An 18872-nucleotide genomic window follows, 5' to 3' on the forward strand; every position below is an offset into this window, starting at 1 on the left:
GGAGAGTGCAAGAGAAGAGGTTTGGAGAGGAGTGAAGCCAGGTAGAGAGCAGGAGGTGTAGGTTGTGCAAAGGTGGCAGATAAGAGGGGAGCAGTTTGGAAACTGGGAAGGTTTCGAAGAGAGGTGTAAAGGAAAGGGATATACAGGTAGAGAAAGGGAGACTAGGCTGATCACGGGACTGGGGAGAGTGTAGTTAAATCTAGCGAGAGACTTGCAGTGTGAAAGGGAAACGTTGAGACTAGAAGAGAAACCCTGGTGACATTGGGCAGTCCAACAAACCGGAAGTATCCCTTAGTAAGTCCCACAGGGAGAAAGATAGAAAAGGCCACAGCCTTAAGGTTTCACTGTGACGATTAGAAAGACTTGAATAGTAAGGGGCTATTGTGCTTTAGAGTACATCAGAGATATTCCGGGGTTTAGGGTGGAGTGAGCCGGGGGACGTAGAGGGAGCCAAAGGGACCACCTTAGTTTCAACCAGACAAGTTGGTTAAAACATTAATACAACACCTTAAATTAACAATCTATCTGTGGATTATTTATCCTGTCTGTGACAGAAGGTAAAGGAGGGAAAATGTCTGCCTCCAAACGAGTCATAAGAAAAAAACTAATTAGAAACAGTACGCAAGTAACATGTGCCTTCTTTAGATGTCCAGTGCAAACTGCAGGGGCATTTAAGTAGGGCATGTAGTGTTCCTCAATTCACATTGTGGCATTTACTATGCAAATGAGGCTCCAGTCCTGTCCCCTGGAGCAGGAGTCTCAAGTATGGAAGAAAGGGATATCGACTAAGTAGAGTAGACAGTGTGGGCACAAGTGTTTACATTTCTCCTCATGCACTTAAATGTTTCAAATGTGGATATCCTTATTGCATCAGGTGGTACACAAACTGCACTGTTCATTCTTTTTTAAAGCAGAAAACTGTCACTGACTTCGAACGTTGTCTCTTGCTTGGCTTGGTTTATAAAAAAAAGTCCATTTGAATGTTCTGCCCTGGCATAAGGATTCTGTGAGAAATGTGGATTAAATAGTCTTTAGCCAAAGTAAAAACATGTGTGGGCAGTGAACTACTTCAGTGTTATGGAAGAGTGGGCAAGAATGCTTGAGAAGTCTGGTGTCAACAGAGGCTGGCAAAACATTCCATTCGGGCTACTCTTGACAGATGATGCAGCAGGACTTCCTCCCAGGCTGTACTGGTTTGACATGTTGTGTTTCGGGACTCCTATGGTTTGACAAATTAATGATGTAGACACCCAGGTTCTATATGAAATTTGACAGTGGAGTGTAAGCCTAGCTTGTTTTTTAACTATTGGTGCCTATCCAATCAATTGATGGCTAATGGATTCAAACTTTCCTGGCCTTCTGTCCTGGGCATTCTGATAGGGATTCCAGTCAGGACTCCGGAGATCCTTTTTATTTTTTTTGTTGCAGATGTGGCCCTGACCAGCTGTTGCTCTAATCTCCACTACAGGAGAAGGTCATGACAATTATAGGCACATCAGTTTGTGCAAAAGAAAACCAAAAAAGGTTTTGCTGTGAAACTAATTTGATTTCCAACTCTGGGGCACCTTCTGGGTCATCCATTGGTAAACTGCATACTGATTAGGAACCTTAGATAAATACATACAGATAAGCCGCCACCAAATTAAGAGTCCACTCACTCCACTAAATTACTTGGACAGGGAACATGGTGTCTTTGGGGCACTCTAAACCCGAGCAGTCTAGGGCCACCTAGGAGACGTACATCTGAGTTGATTTGAGTCCCTCTGAGTCCTTGACTTAGGATGTTGGCAACGGTTGCGACTCCTCATTTGTAATCCACACACTCATGTTTTCTTTGTCCAGATGTATGTCACTGGGTTAACATGATAGTTGTATGTTTATATTCTTAAAGAGTGAATATCTCTGGTCTCATCTATTTATTTTCTTCCAATTATTGAAGTGGGAACCTAGTTCCAGGTAACGGCTAACCAGGTGCTTGGCCAAACATTTTGCAAAACCCTCTTGTGAGGGCTGTGTAGCCATCTAACCCAATGGTTGAACATTGTTTGCCAATAGTAAAGAACAGACTCTCCAATGATTGCTCTAGCAGAGCAGTTGGGCTTAACTTCAGGAGGGGTAGTGGTGGTAGGATTATGCCCACTAGTCATTACAAAAGAGTGCACCCCACTTGTATACTGGAAAATATACACTTATTACACACACACACTATCTGTTAGGAAAGATCAGTACTTGGGTGAAAAATAACATAGCGAAGCGCTTAGTAGATCTAAAAAGTGCTTCTGTCGAAGCACAGCTTGCTGATTTCCCCCATCCACAGAATCCATTTGCTGTGGTCTCACCCACTAAATACCTTTTGGTAGTTCTCCACTGCCGGTTTCCAACTCTTTCTGCTAATGGATTCCTGATTCCGGAGCCTGTCTGTACACGGCAAGCGGGGCTCTGCACCCCATTTCCCTGCCCCGAGATTCAGGCAGCCGGATGTCACCTATCCCCATTACTGCACCCCAATCCACATGGCACCACTTCATCCCCATGATCGCCTCACCTGCAACTCGCCAAACCGTGCAGCGAACTCTAGATATAGGTATCGGCCGCTTTCGCCGATCCTGGGTTCTCTGTGCAGGCGAGCCGGTGGTCCGTGAATTTGCAGAGATGGATTTGATTCATCCATCTGCGCTGAATAGGAGTAAAACTACAAACAGTTAATGGACAGTTAAGGCCTTACTCGGTCTTTACCATAAAATGCGACCCCCTTACCTGGGGGCAGACACTATACATACAGACGTTAAGAGACGAGTGAAGTGTAGGTGCCTAGAAAATAAACCATATGTAAATGCCATCCTAAATAGCATGAAGGAAGCCGCATACAACTTGGTCACAGGTTTCCTGTTGCTCTGAATAAAATTATAGTTCACATGATGTATGCACACAATACAGTGATAACATTTAGATGTAGAGCAACGGAACACAATATGCAACACAGCCAGGAGGACAACGAAAGTCTAGGATATATTTCTTTCAGGCTGTCCCTGGGCCCAGAAGGACAGATTTCCCTCTTAAGGAGAGAAACTGGAATGACACACATTGATACACTGCAAGTCACGAGGCAGGGGTGCAGTGCATTGATTTTAAAAATCCCTCATAAATTAAGGTAAAACTCTAATAATCCAGGGCACGGTGGGAAACCATGGGGGTATCCTAGAACTACGTCTGTTTTTAAGTACTTCAGTGTCATTTGGAGGAGTTACTGTTGTAATAACGTGCCTGTAAGGAAGGCTTGGTATCAAACAGTGAATACAGACACAAGTGATCTCAGTCCAAGGGTGTTGATTGAACTTCAATGGGTTGGTTGAACGCCTATCAAACCTAAATCTAAGGATGGGAGCAAGCTATGGCCATCAAATAACGCAGTCCTAGTCGAGTCTGTCAAAATAAAAGGGCCTATACTAATAAACCTATTGCCAACCCTTACTGCTAAATGCAAAAGGGTGTGGTACAATAATGTATGCAACTAAGAAAATTGTTCAAGAAATATGTCAGGACAGTTGAAGGCAATTCCCTGAATTCTCGCACCAGAGAGAATACAACCCACTAGGGGAAAAAGGCCCAAGTTGATCTTGTAAGGATGACATGTTTTTAATCTCACACACAGATGACAGCAACAGCAAAGAACTCTGCTGCTAAGAATCTTCTGAAAAGTAGTACAAGCAGAATCTCCTAAAGCAAAACCTCGTCATGCATGGTGCAATACATAGGGAAAAATCCTGCATGGCTGCCTATACAGGATCCGCCTGCCCCATAAGGGATGCCAGGCCATTGGTTCCAGCCCCGTCCGTCGTCTTGCATCACATGGGTGCTACAGTGATCATCCTCTTCTCACGTCGAAGGTCAGAAAACAAATTCATTATACTCCGCCATACAACTATTTTATCACTCATAATATGCACTTGGCAGGCCTGAGGACGGCCATAAAGGAGGTTCTAGGGCACTCTAACCTTCAAGAAGAACAGCAGATGTCCACTATCTTGTGGAACACTCCTGTCCCCTGCACACCTGTTTGTATTGCAAACCAAACAATATTGGACTTGTTCTGTTCCCTTTTTGTGTAAGCAAGGAAGAAACCGTCAGAATAGTATTTTCTTCTAAAAGAAATATTAGTTTTAAAAAGAAATATTTCGTGTTTTCTTTTTTCACCAAATAAACAAAGTTCTGTGCAATTCATTAGCACTCATTCAAATAGCAATAAATAAAAAAATAACCCAGCACCTCGCAAAACAAATGACATGATTGTCGCTTCAACGATGTGCCCTGTCCATCCTCTTTGAACATCTCAGGACTTGGTCCTTTGGGGTTGGTGCTCAAAGGGCACCTGGTACCATGGAATTCAGAGGTCTTAAGTTTTAGTAGTTATATTTGCTATAACTCGTGGTTGCCCGGGGATGGGCCGGGTCATGCTTTGGCCAGTGCTTTGGCCAGTGTGCGATAATGTACACACCAGCGCCGGTCTGTGATCGTGGCCTTGTAGGGCACATTCCTCTCTAACATCTTTGCAACACTGTTAAAACAATGAATAGACGTGTTGGCAATGTGGGCTGTCCTCATGGGAACTGGGGCATGGCTGGGGATTTCTCTTGTCTCGAAATTTGGGCCTAGTGTATGCAATGCTGCATTTACCACGCAGGCCTTCCCTTCTACATGCAGTTACTATCTAAGCAAAAATAGCAATGCTGCGCACGCCTTCTGCTGTACTATGTGGATAGACTATATTTGGTTATATTGGATTAGAGTCCTTTTGTATTGGGATATGGTCCTCTCGCCGTCCCCCTCTTCCCTGGCCCATCATAGTGCTTCGAATGCTTCTCACCTCATTCTAAAGTGCTTAGGGGGTAGGGCGGTGCTGCCCCCTTCCCAACACGGTTGAGCAGTTGGCTTCCCTTACCCATGTTTTCAGCACAGGGCAAGGCGGCACATTCAAGCTTAGCACACACTCTGCCACAAGGACACATTTCAAAGCATAGATATCGGGGCCTTCTTCCAAAGTCTCTTTTCTAATAACCGTCTTACTACAGAAGGCCTGTTGTAACAAATATCAAAGTTCCATTTCTATTAGGATCTTCACATGTACAAGTTCTCGCTTCCAGTATTTATTATGGGTGTCCCTCCTTAAGGCTTGTCCCCTTTGTACCACAATGTTTACTTTTGGTTTCCTTCGTTCGGGCTCGGACCATGGATCTCCCTCGTTTGGGCTCGGATCGTCTTAATATCAAAATCGAAGACTTTCGAATGTGCGATGGGTTTTGCTTAACCCGTTGCAGGACCACTTTGATTCACTTCATACAATATCCTCATCAATCCTTTGGCTTTTGTTTCTCTTGGCGGGATACCTTAGAGACCTTTGAGCACACTCACGGTGCTGGACCACTCTGTTAACATTCTTATCTTTCCGTCTCAAGTTCAAACGTTCATCAGCAGTTTAGCTTTACTCGCGTCTTTCATCACATATTACATATGTTTTAACAATGTTCATTCCAGCGCTCGTTTTAAAATGCTGCTGCTTGCATCCTCGACTTCAACAAAGACCGGTCTTGCATCAGTCTCGCCAACTCACCGGCGGCTGTCGCTCATCCCCACCCTGGTTGGTTACGTGAGAGGGCCTTCGGTATCTCCAACACACAATGAAGGAGACCTCATTGTGGTTTCCTGCCTTTATGCTTTCTTCTTTGAAGGTTTCTGGAAAGTCTGTTGCCGAAAAGGTCAAGGATATTTCCCTCCTTGCAAACCCTTCTTGATTTCCCACCTTTCTCACCTCGTTCAGCTGCCGACTCAAGAATGCTGTTCCTTCGTGTGCTTTGCCTCGCTCAGTGTGCTCTTGTGCTCCGCCTTTTATCTGTGTGGGGGAAGTTTAATGGAAGTCGGGTGTGAGTGATTGCCAGTTATTGTCTGACTTCACCTGACCATAGTAGCCGGACATGTCCGGTAGGTTGCGAGTCTGTTTTCCCCCAGAGCGCGGGCTGTCCGAGTGAAGTGCTGGGAAAGGGGGGGGGGGGGGTAAAGTTCCCACATATCCTACCTGGTATAATGGGGTAAAGGTGAGGGAGGGATACCGTGTCTCGCCATCCGGTGTTCCACTCCCCAAGGACCCTTCACCCAGGTGATCCTCCCGCACTGGTCCACCCCCAGGGTCTGGATCCAAAGGCGAAGGCTGTGCCCTGGCCACCTGCGAGAGGGAGATCCCGGGGACTAGCGCGTCAGACACCACCTGGCTTTTCACAGTGCCCCATAGAAAATAACAGGACAAAGTCTTTAGGCTAACTTGTAGTGATGAAAAAGCGAGGTATGTCCAAGTTCCTCCCCACTGTTGTGCAGAAATGGTGGCAACCACCCAAGGGAAGACACCCACGAAGAGCTGCAGGGCCAGGTTCCAGCCTCAGGAAATAAATCATCCAAGCAGGACACATTCCACTGTGCAAGGTAATGGGAAAATGTTTCAAATCCACCTGTAGGAATCTTCTACCAAAGGGATCCCTGAGACGGAGTATTCGGAATCACCCAAGGACCTAATGATAAGTAATTACTATGTTGGCTCCAAGAAATTAGAACAACCTAACAAAAAAACTCTTCTTGTTACAGGGTGAAATGAGGCATCTGGTCACCTAATGACTTGAAACCTGAGCCAACGATGACCCTGACGGCCCAAAAGAACAATAGTCCTTCACAGGAGTGGGATGCACTATCCACAAGTACAATCCGTGATAGAGGTGGCTTCAAGAGGACCGAGAAAGCGCAGCAGGCAAACATGGATTGGAACACCAGCTAAAGTGTCTCCTGCAGCAAAATTGCTGCTGTAGAATAAACATCTAGGGAAGTGTATGGGATGCACATTTTGACCCTGCGGTAACTGGGAAGGGATTGGCAGCATTAACAAATTCACCATTAAAACACTGATTCTTAGTGTTAAATTATTGATACTATGTCAAGGAATATTTATAAATCTAATTTCATTAGTTAACTGCATCTCAATCTGTACTGTCCAAGTCGGTTTATGAACTGATATATAAAATTAGCATTTTTCGTTTCCTTCTGAGTATGCGTTTCCAGGGTTGCAACAATAGAAACACCAAGTGCAAGTAGTTAATTTACTTTATCTTCCTAAAAGACAAAAAGCCATAGACTTTTGCTATGATGTTCATATTAAGTGAGCTAAGACTTGGTCCATGTTGTCTCATTACCTTTTAAGTTCTTGCACTAATAGGTTCCATTGAGCTAGTAGTGGGAGAGGTCTTGCATTAAATATACGGAGAAACAGAATGTGTCCGCATTCACAATGTTCTGTACATGGTGTGTTATTATATATGGGACTTTGCTATGTGACTGCTCTGGGATTTTTACTATTTGGTATGTTCCACATTGTCCAATCACTGGTAGTTTATTTGGGCTCCAAAGGAATGGGAAGGTCGCAGTGGTTCCGGTGGCAGTTCCCAGGACAGCTTACCATGTTCAGGCCTGTGGTGCACCTTAAAACACCAAATCAATAAAATAAGGAGAGCAGCTGTGGGAGTTACTAGATTTGGTGGGCAAGAAACAAATGATGTCTTTTTGGGGCAGATATATGGTGTAAATGCCTGGCTCCCTGGAGTTGCAGCTCGTCAGGTGTAAACTGACAAGGGAAAGACCAGGGAAAGCAGTTCAGTTAGGAGACTTGCTCTTCAGGATGCTGTCTTTACTTTTGGGTTTCTTCTCTGTTGCAACTTACATCTTTAGCTCTTCATCATCCTCAGGCCATCTGCTTTGTTAGTTTCTGATGCTTCCATTTTCTCGTGCTTGGTCCATGCAGGCCTGGGTCAGCAAGGCCTATGAGATCAGGGACTCTTGAGGGTTTACCACTTAGCCGGTCAAGGGAAGGGAGCAACACATCATGGTCTCTTAATACCTAGAATTATGGTACACTTGTTACCAAGGCTAAGCTTGCTGTCACTAAGTTTCCTTGCAGATTCAGGCAGAACCTTTGGAAAATCTGCACTTGGGTTGGCAACTCCTCTGTTTTGGGGCTCACCCTAAGGTTTTAGAGCTCAGACACTCCCCTTTTAAGGGGAGGACTAGTGTCTGATCAAAGGATTTCATGCATTTAAACACTCTGGCAGCTGCCCAAACAGTCTGAGCAGTGTAACGAGTCCAGACAGTTTGTCACCTCTCCCCAAGCAGAGCACCCCCAGGGGGATAGGGTAAGTGGATCCCTCTGGAGGTTACTCCCCTTAGGGGACATGGAAACCCCATAGAGACATTTAAGTCACCCTCCTGTTTCCCCAGAGACTAACACCCTTATGAAGTATGTAGGGACGAAGATGTGTGAAAATTGTTTAACAATGACTGGCTCGGCTTCTTACCCAAACCTCAATTCGTCCTCCTTGGGGAAAATGGCACAACGATGTAAAACCAGACTCCTGAAGTCACGTCTGGTGTGGAGCCAATCGAGACAGAGTATTTCTCCAGCATGGGGTCTGGCATGGATTCACATGCTCATGAATATTCCCCGTCGTCAGGCCGGGAATCCTCGGTATAGAAAAAAATCAGTATCAGTTTCGTTTCTGATCTGTCTTTCTTAGTAGTAACCAATCACTGGTCTCTGGGTCATACTGCCCCCAGCCAATGACTGCCCTCTCACTAAGCCCCGCCTCTGGCAGCCATCCTCAGATTTTTACCGCACGTTCAAGTGTTGGGCAAGGGAGGGCTCTCTCGAAGACTTCCATTTCCAGATGGCTCTCCGGCTGCATCATGCTTTGTCACCGGTTGGCAAACCGACCGCTGCCCGGCCGTCCGAGAGCCCATTCGACCAGAGCGATCGCTGCTACGGCGTTCCTGTCTGGTGTGCCCCTGCTGGACATCTGCAGGGTTGCGACGTGGAGGTCGGCGCACACCTTCACAAGATTCTACTGCGTCGATCGGGACTCCAGGGTCAGCCAAGCAGTGCTGCGCAACCTGTTCGCCTAAGGTGAGCCTGGTGAGGAGGTAAGAGATGCTTAATGTTGAGTTGTTGTATTGCTTAATGTTGAGCCTGTTGCCACCTCCCGTGGTTGTGCATGTGTGTACTGCTATGTATTCTCTTATTCATGAGCATGTGAATCCATGCCAGACCCCATGCTGGAGAAGGAACAAGTTACTTACCTGTAACTGTTGTTCTCCAGCATAGGTCTGGCATGGATTCACATCCGAACCCTCCCGCCTACCCCTCTGCGGATCTTCACTTGGTCATACTGCCACTTTAAGTGCTACCAAATCTGAGGATGGCTGCCAGAGGCGGGGCTTAGGGAGAGGGCAGTCATTGGCTGGGGGCAGTATGACCCAGAGACCAGTGATTGGTTACTACTAAGAAAGACGGATCAGAAACGAAACTGATAGTGATTTTTTCTATACCGAAGATTCCCGGCCTGACGGGGAATATTCATGAGCATGTGAATCCATGCCAGACCCATGCTGGAGAACAACAGTTACAGGTAAGTAACTTGTTTCATACGCAGCCCGCAGACTTAAATTGGGTGGCAGTGCACGTTGATAAGAGATGCTCGGAGAGACCGAATGCCAGCTGTGGCGTCACACCCAGATGTCTGCGCTAGAGAGTGCAAGGCAGCGTGTGGCAACCTAAGCGAGAACGGAGTACCTTAGCAAGGCAAGCCCAGAGAAGGAACCACCTTGAAGCTCCCACACCTAGCTATCAGGAATCAGGAGGAAATGCCCACTGCTGTGGAATCAAGTTGGAGTTGCTTAAGCTTTCACGACCAAATCTGAAGCGTATAACGGCTGAATATACAGCGCTAACTCTCACTCCAAAGAACTCTTCACCATCTTTAACAAACTCTCAGCTCCTCCTACGTGCACTGACAAGATCATTAAAGATGAAGCATGGCGCACTAGCATACAAGCTGCTATGCTTAAAAAGATAGACCTCTTACAAAACAAAATCCTAGACCACTACAGTGCCCTAGTCAACCATAACCAGCCAATACAGACTCTGCCCAATCATAAAACTTCTAACTCTCTCAAATTCACATTTAAAGACATCTCTGAAACAGAAGTCAGACATCCTCAAACACCTAAAACCATCGCAATGTAAGGGTGATGTATGCCCCCCCCCACCCACCAAGATCATCAAGGAGTGTGCCGAACCACTTGCTACACTCCTGACCACATTCATCAACTCCTCCTTCAGAACAGGCATTGTTCCTGACAGTCTCAAAGAGGTGTGGGAGCGTCCTCTTTAAAAAAAAAAAAAAAAAAAAAAAAAAACACTTGACCCATCTCAGCCCAATAAATACCGACCCATAACAACCGTCCCATTTCTTCTCAAAATATTAGACAAGGCAGCGCACAATCAGATACAAGACTACATTGAAACCAACTCCATCCTAGGAAAGACAGTCTGGGTTTCGCAAAGGGCATGTAACTAAAACCTCCCATGCGGTATTCGATCTTGTAGATCATAAAACACTCACCACACACCTCACATACGCAGCGCACTTTTCTGACCAAGCAGCGTCATGGGTTATCTTTCTTGAAAGGCAGAGCAAAGAATGTCTTCTCAAACATAGCTAATGCACCTCCCACCATCATTCACTGTGGTGTCCCACAGGGATCATGTACTGCCCCTACACTATACAATCTCTTTACAAAGCCCCTTTTTGATAAACTGGATGCACTTGGGATTGCATACACAAACTATGCCGATGATACCCAGGTGCACCTTCTCAAACAGGCTCTTATCGCCTAGACATTACAGCCTTAAGACAAATCTACTCTACCATCCAAGCCTGGATGGCCACAAACGGCTTATGCATTAACGGGGACTAAACTGAGATTCTTATTCTTGGCCAAAAGTCCACCTTCGCTAAGCTTGACTGTCTCTACTCCAACTTCAACAATGACAACTGCATCATCCCAGTCCTATCCTCTGTCAAGACGTTAAGGGTCCATATTGATGCTACACTGTCCATGAACAAGCAAGTCACTGCTATTGCTTCCACCTCTGCCCTAGCACTAAACTCATCAATGCCATAAAACCTTTCCTAACCAAGGACAACTGCCTCTCTATAGCAAGAGCCACCATAGGGGCCAAGTTGGACTACTGCAATGCGCTCCTAGCCGGCACCTCCATAAAAAACATACAGACTTCAAATCACCCAAAGTAACTCACTTAGAGCAGCCCTCAGCATCCCAAAAAGAAACCACATCTCACAAGCAAGAAAATGTTCATTGGCTCCCTGTCAAAGACCATATCACTTTTAAAATTCTCACAACCACACACAAATGCCTTAACCGCACATCTCCATTCTACCTTTCACACACAATAGCCAGAGCCACCTCAACTAGGCCCACTAGAACATGTTACACTAACCAACTCATCGTACCGCGCATCAATAGGGCCAAAGCAGGGGGATTGGCTTCCCATACCTAGCCCCCAAGTTATGGAACGCGCTCCCAAGTTCCCTCAGAGCAGAAACTTCTCTCACTGCCTTTCGCAAAAACCTCAAAACTGTCCTCTTTAACCTTTCCCTCCCTTCCCACCCCCTCACAGGCACCAACAAATTGTACAAAAAATACACATGCCTGTATGTTATATGTAACTAAGCTTTTTTTACTCACTGTAACAAGCGCCACGATGCCCTCAGGCTGTTGCGCGCTTTACAAATATGAATGAATAAATAAATACAAAAGGTAATTGGCGTACCTAGCCCCCAGGACACGAGAGTGGGGATCAGAAGCCAGCAGCCATCCCTTTCCCTTGAGCAAGGCCAAAAAGTATGCTTTGGTGGTTTTATATTTTCTTTTGACGTGTACGAAGAGAAACTAGGTTATAATAGGCTTACTGGCCAGAGGACTTAATTTATATTTGAACATCTTGAGGAGCACCCCTGGTTACCTTAATTTGTATACCTACTTAGTTTCGGAAATATTCAATGTTTTTGACTCAGAAGAGGAAGAAAACCTTTTGAAAATCATGCCTGCTTCTCCATCTCCTAATTTTGACCTACCACAGCAGCCACATGCCACGTTTGCGGTTCAAGCTAGAAAGTTGCATCATTCACTTGGTTGGTTCTATATTGCAGACTTTGCTTTAGCAGTGGCAATGACCAGACCACCACCCATCTATCATGGGAGTCGTCGCTATCTTTCATCATACTCTTGCATGCATGTTTTTGGAATAACATTGACCGAACCTTCCATGGGGCATCACACGTCTGTGCCAGCTTTCTTTCCTGCATCTCTCCCTTGCCTCCTTCACGCCAAGCAAACCACTCAGAGGCTGCTAGAAGTTGTATGTGGTGCATTACAAATAGACACATACTTTAAACCTAAACGTGGTGAGTGGACTCAAAAGTAATAACCACCTTACTTCGCCAGATTAGAGATACAACATTACAAGTAACTTGTTTGACAGTACTGTGTGCTTCATTTTTGCTCACAGTCTACTATTTCCGTTTCCTCCCCCAGTCTTGGTAGCCCTATTCCAAGTTCATCCATGCTGCTTTGTCCTACAGTCTCAATAGTGTTTTGTATTCATGTTCTTGCTCTTTTTATTTTCGATGCATGTTACCCGATTTCCTGTTACCCCCGCCTGCCCCACCTCCATCCTTTTTGACTACAGAGTACCAGTTCCCCTTTTTAATCACTTTGCTATATACACACATGCTTCATTCTTTGGGTGCTAAGTGTGTTTGGAACGTTGAACTGCACAATGAGGAGATTTGTTTTGATGACCCATTCTTTGCCAACATGATTCAACTGCGTACCACTTGTAAAACTGTCTGGTTACCCTTCAAATAATGAACATTGTTCATAGTTTGACACAGATTAGTTTCTACTTTGTGCTTTATGAATTGTCCTCCAAGAATAGTGGCACCAGCTTGCCTGTATTTTATGTTTTATAGAAATAACTTATCTGCTTGCCAATTCAGCATTTATTATTTTGCATACATTCAATTAAGATATTGTTACAAATCTTGAATCTGTTTTTGGAAGATATTTCCGACTAAAACACTTCTTTTTGTTTCCTTTGCAGTAATTTGTCCCACAGCAGGCGTGTCCCGAAGATTGGACCGTACCCAGACTACTCTTCTTCATCTTACATTGAAGACTCTATGCACCATGCTGACAGCATTGTGAAGAATGTTTCCTCTGAGCATTCAATGTCCAGCACACCCTCTGCTGCAGGGGAGAAGAATCGAAATTCGATTAACTATGAGCGGCAACAAGCGCAGGCTCGCCTCCCCAGTCCTGAGACCAGTGGCACTAGCTTATCCACCAACACTACTACCACCAACACAACTGGCCTTTCACCGAGCACAGGTATGACCACCATATCTGAGCTGCACTACTCGGATGAACCTATCCCCCGTGCTACTAACATGCTGCTTCAGTCTCGGGGGCCAACTCCGGTTTGCCTCCAGCTTACTGAGGAGGACCTTGAGACAAACAAGTTGGACCCAAAGGAAGTGGACAAGAACCTAAAGGAGAGCTCTGATGAGAATCTAATGGAACATTCACTTAAGCAGTTTAGTGCACCAGACCCAATCAGCACCACCAGCTCCAGTTTGCTTTATCCACTGATAAAGCTTGCTGTAGATGGCAATGGCCAACAAGACTTTGCACAAACTGGAAATGGCCAAGCTTGCCTAATTCCTGATGTTCCTACTGCTCAAATGTACACACTGCCAAAGCAGCAGAATCTTCCTAAGAGACCCACGAGTCTACCATTGAACACCAAAAACTCAAAGGAGTCTCGAGTGAAGTTTGGCGGTAAGCACAAATCCAACTTGAAACAAGTGGAGACTGGAGTGGCAAAGCTGAACACAATCAATGCGGCAGAACCTCATTTAGTCACTGTCACCACAAACGGAATGGCAGGAAGAATCCACAATGTAAACTCGCATGCCTCAACAGCTCAGTACACCAACAGTGCAGTGGTAGTGGGTCAAACCAACAACACATTGGCAAGCCGAGGCCAAGAAATGTTGCAGAACCAGTTTAGTGGAGAGGACAGCCGATTGAATATTAATTCAAGCCCTGATGAGCATGAACCTTTACTTAGAAGGGAGCAGCAGGTGGGCCATGATGAGGGTGTTCTGGATCGTTTGGGAGACAGGAGGGACCGCCCTTTGGACAATAGCCGAACAAATTCCAATAACAACAACAGTAATTCATATCCAGTGCAAGAAACCTCAGCTCCAGAAATCCAGAATATAGCACCTGAATTAAGGCCGTGTCCGACGAGAAGAGCAAGGAGGCCTAATTCACTCGATTTATCTGCTACCAACATTTTGGACAGCAACATTATGCAGTGTAAGTGTTGAATGGGGGGGGGGGTACATGGTTTGTTATTGCATGTTAGTATTACAAGAATTTAAGAGCATTTAACCATATGTTTCATTATGGATAAAATTGATGATGCGCTTGGGTAGCAGAACTAATGAGTGGATGAATAGTTTGTCATTGAAAATTAGCCACCCAATAGCATACCTCTGTTTTAGAGTGCTGCACATATCCTCTGCCTGGGAGACCTAATGACAAAAATATTCAAATGATTACATTGCATCCATCTCTTAAACTCAATGTGCACACAAACTGGGATTAGCCTGGATATATTGTGCTTATAGAGGCAGGCTTTGTCACATTTGAGAAGTTTGGTCTTGGAATTGTTGCATAAGCATACGTGAAAACAGTCAACATTTTCTGCTTAGCTCCCTTACAAAATTGCTTTTCAGGGTGATGGTGCGTTAAGCTAGTACAGTTGCCTGGCAGTACAAGTCCAGATTTAACTTCTTAGGTTTAGTCAACTGAACTATTGGATTCTGCAAGGCTCCATCCTATTACCTATAATCTTTAGTGTGGCTGGTAGTGCAGCGCATCAGTGCTAAGGGCCTTAAATAAATGCAGATGTCACCCCACTGATGATGCGCAGAAGAGGTAGGACCATTATAAAAACACATAACTATCACTGCATGTCTGGCATCTAGGCAAAAATGAACAATTGATAAGTCTATTATTTGTCCCTCAATTGGCCAAACACTGAGATTCTGCTTGTTAATTGGGTTGCCCGTCAAGCCACTGTATTATCGTAAATGGTTGAAAGGTCTTCAGTCGGGACATTCTTTTTATTGGTGATGGGAGGGTTTGGGGAGAGAATGGGGAGTTGGAGTCCATTGTTTAAGTGATATTTCAAAAACTTAGTTTCTTGAGCAGACCACTCTAAGCAATTTAGAAACTATTATCCACACTTGCATTGTGCAAGAAATGCAATATGTCCCCTAAATCTATATGGACTGCCAACTGTGGAATACAACACAAGCTATGAGAAGGAAAGAGCCCAAAAATATGATGGAAATATCTGCTGAATGCAAACAAATAATGACCATTGTTAACACATTGAAGAAACATTTCTGTTGGAGCTCTTGATGTTTCAGTGAAGATTTTGGACATGTACTCATGCGTCCCGTCTCCTTTCCTCCATCGTTGTGGGCGCCCCCCAACACTGGGACGGTACTGGAACCTTTGGCAGTGAAATTGCGCTTCTACTTTAAATTTACTATAGCGCGTGGCCTCGGGCATGGAAAGAGGCCCCTCACCTCGGGCACCTCGCCTCCGGTCCCTTTTTCTGGTTCGCTCCTGGCAGCCACACTTTTTTTTAGCTTTCCGCTTGCTCGCCATTTGTTTTTTTTCGATACTTATTTCACTTCCCTTCGGTGCCTTAGGCCCCCACCACCGGCGCATGTGGGCCGCAGGAGGATTCACGAGATGTGCCTCATGCGACCATTCTTTCTTTCGTGGGCTCCTCCACCAGCTCAGGCTTTCAAGGCTTCCATCTTTCCTCCATACGCCCCACCAACCTTCCCTCGCTGTTATGCCAAGGGCTAATATATACTAAGCGTAGCCAGGTATCTAAGCAACCGATGTGTTCAAATGGGACTGAAGTGAGGTGCTGGAGGCCTCGGTGGGGCATTCCCCCATACAAGACCACGCCCGCATGATTTACTAAACTTAAGGGGGAAGCTCAATTGTTCGCTGCCAAAGGTTCCTGTACCGTCCTTCTATGTGGGAGCCACCCACAAGGATGGAGGAAAGGGGATTGTGAGTACTCTAGTCACTACAGTGAGTATGTAAAACCATAATCTGGTAACTGCACTGCAGACAAGATAAGAGACATGGATATGCGTATAAACAACAAAAGTTTATTCGCTTCAAGCAGACTCAGGTTTTACCCAGCAATAGCTGTGCAGAAGTAAGCAATTTACAGAAAGAAAATTACATCTTTTTATGTGCTCCAGTTTACATGAGTTCTGCTGCGAGTGTCATGTCATAGATGACACAGTAGACTGTCTACAGCTCCATGCTACGTATAGGTTTTTCGGTGATACATACATTTCGGTGAGTGATTCCATGCTCAGTACTTGATAACCTTCCGACCTTGCAAGACAACAGACTGCTCGTATTGAAAGGAAAACATTCCTACCAACTTTCTTTTGTTTTTAACCAAGGGTTACTTGCGTAGCGGCATGATTTTACAGTTTGTTTAGGGTAACACTTCCCTGGTACATACAGAACATCTCCTGTGTCATAAACTATTCTCCTTATGAATATGTATATTGTGAGACCCACGTAATTCAAGAGCTGCAGACGAAAACATTTGATTGCGCTTGTGCAAGCCAAGGTTGTGAGAACAATGAGCTAATTTCTTTACAACAGCAAACTCGGCACCCTTGTGCGGCAGTTCCCTGCAGCTCCAAATAGATTTTTGCAAGATGAGTGAGTCTAGGAAACAAAATTGGGGAGCTAAAAGCTAAACTGAAATAAATGCATTTTCACAAACCCTCTTTTTAGCCTAAGCTAAACCATTTTGTTATACATCATCAAATGCGTGTATATTGATATGTTTTTTTTAAATTAAAAATTGGTGTTTAGTGCAAAGCACCTTTACAAATTTAAGCACATAATTACATCCATTCCATTAATTTAACAATAACTGCAGAACAATGAATAAACAATAAGATAAATATACAGTTCCACCTCTAGCAGGCAGTAAAAAGAATAGAAATGCATTTTAACCTAATTTCTTTTCCACACGAAATAAATAAGAAAACCATGATTCATTCGGTCTAAAAGTTTCAGTTCGAAATGCTTCCCAACATAATAACTTTCCGCATACAAAAGCAAAGAAAGCCATGATTCTTTTGGTCTACATATTTCAGAGTTTACTTTAAATGATGTTCTAACTCTGTTACTATGAAGTTTACCTACCTTGCAGTTGCTAAGATTGTTGTATTGTTTGTTCCGCACATACAGTTCAACCTTATACAATTTCTAGCAAAGATGGTGTTTGCTTGTATAAATTCGTTCATTATTCTGAGCCGCATATTTTCAAAATGGGAACAAAAAAGAAATGTTTCAATGATTCTTGAGTCACCTTACAAAATCTACAAATATCAGGGGGATGAACTTCATTCTTGCCTCAATGCTTAGTCCGCATTTTTGTGTGGAGCAGATCTAATCTAAATAACATGCATGTCTTTTGCACCTCTTTACAAGGACATAAGATCAAATAAGAAATGCAAGGTGTTTGCGTATGAATACATTTTGTGTACTCAGCAAAGGAGGTCTAAGAGTGAAGCTTATCTCCACATTCTGCCCACTCATTTTGAAAGAGCTTTTTTTTTTACCTTCATATGCAATTGAAGATCGCAAGGTAACATATTGATCTTTTCTAACAAAATGTCCATTCTGTCTTTAAAATGTGCAACAGATATTGGATAATTGTCTTGTAGCAGCTTGCTTAATTCTACATAAATCGAATTCTTAGGAGGAAACAACATTTTTGAGTAATTTATGAGGAGCCGCCACTTATAGCGTGCTGATAATGAGTTCAACCCTAGTTCGTGCCTCATAACTGCATTTGAAAGATATGATGGCAACCCCAAAGTATGTTTCCATATAGTGCCCTGAAGGCTATCAAGATGTGGTCCCAGATCACTTAAACAGAGCTCCACAGCATATAAAAGAATAGCTTCTACTTTTTTGCCATAGAATTCAAAACGAGGCGTAGGAGAAAAGCTGCAAAATTTGCGATATTATTCATAAATGTCTGAACTTCCTTATCCTGCATAATTAGTGCATTTATCACATTCCCAGGGGACAAGCATTCAGGCTTTTTCAGAGTTCTTGAAGAGCACTGGCGTAGCATAGATCCTAAAGTAAGTATGCATTGTAGGCAGAAACAGCAGAGAATGGCAACAGCAATCAGAGCAAGGACAAAGTATTTTCCAACCCCAAGTGGTAAGCACATTCCAAGCCCATGCTGTCTTTGTTAACATGAATTTCGGACTCCAATGTCTGTGACCTCTTAATAGCCTGAAATACATTAGGGGAGGTAACTGCTATGTAAACGCAGCAAGATGACCGAACCATTTTGCAAACACCTCCACTTTAATCCAACATGGTATATAGTACCATCCTATTATGAAGTGCTACCAGCCTAATAGCTCTCTGTTCTAATGTCATATTGAATAGTATATCAGTTGTCTCATTAATCGTTCTTTCTAAGACTCGGGCCCACCATCTAATGTCTGAGGAGTTTATCGCCAGGCCCCAAAGGGGAACTATCGCTTTTGACACATCCCCTAACATTTGGCTAGTTGTATCGTCATCGATATCCCTGCTAGGACAATGTTTCAATATTTCTAAAGCTGATGTCAAGTAAACCCCTGGTAACAGTATCCTTAAGTAACATGTTCTTTTGCAATCTTTGGGTAACCATGTATATGCTTGCTTCCCACAGACAGAGTAAATTGATCCATCAAAGTTACCTGTTCTACTGTCATCCCATCTGCCAA

The 18872-nt window shown here is 44.2% G+C and overlaps 1 protein-coding gene across 1 annotated transcript in view; it reads left to right on the forward strand.

Moving 5' to 3' along the window:
- BMPR2 (bone morphogenetic protein receptor type 2) overlaps positions 1-18872 on the forward strand; it is a 696097-nt gene that overhangs the window by 610836 nt on the left and 66389 nt on the right. The window contains exon 12 of the mRNA XM_069615513.1: positions 13052-14331. Within this exon, the coding sequence (XP_069471614.1) occupies positions 13052-14331 (1280 nt within the window). The remainder of the gene's footprint in view (positions 1-13051; positions 14332-18872) is intronic.

Source organism: Ambystoma mexicanum, chromosome 9 (genome assembly GCF_040938575.1).
Source record: "Ambystoma mexicanum isolate Mex_15411 chromosome 9, UKY_AmexF1_1, whole genome shotgun sequence".
NCBI lineage: Eukaryota > Metazoa > Chordata > Amphibia > Caudata > Ambystomatidae > Ambystoma > Ambystoma mexicanum.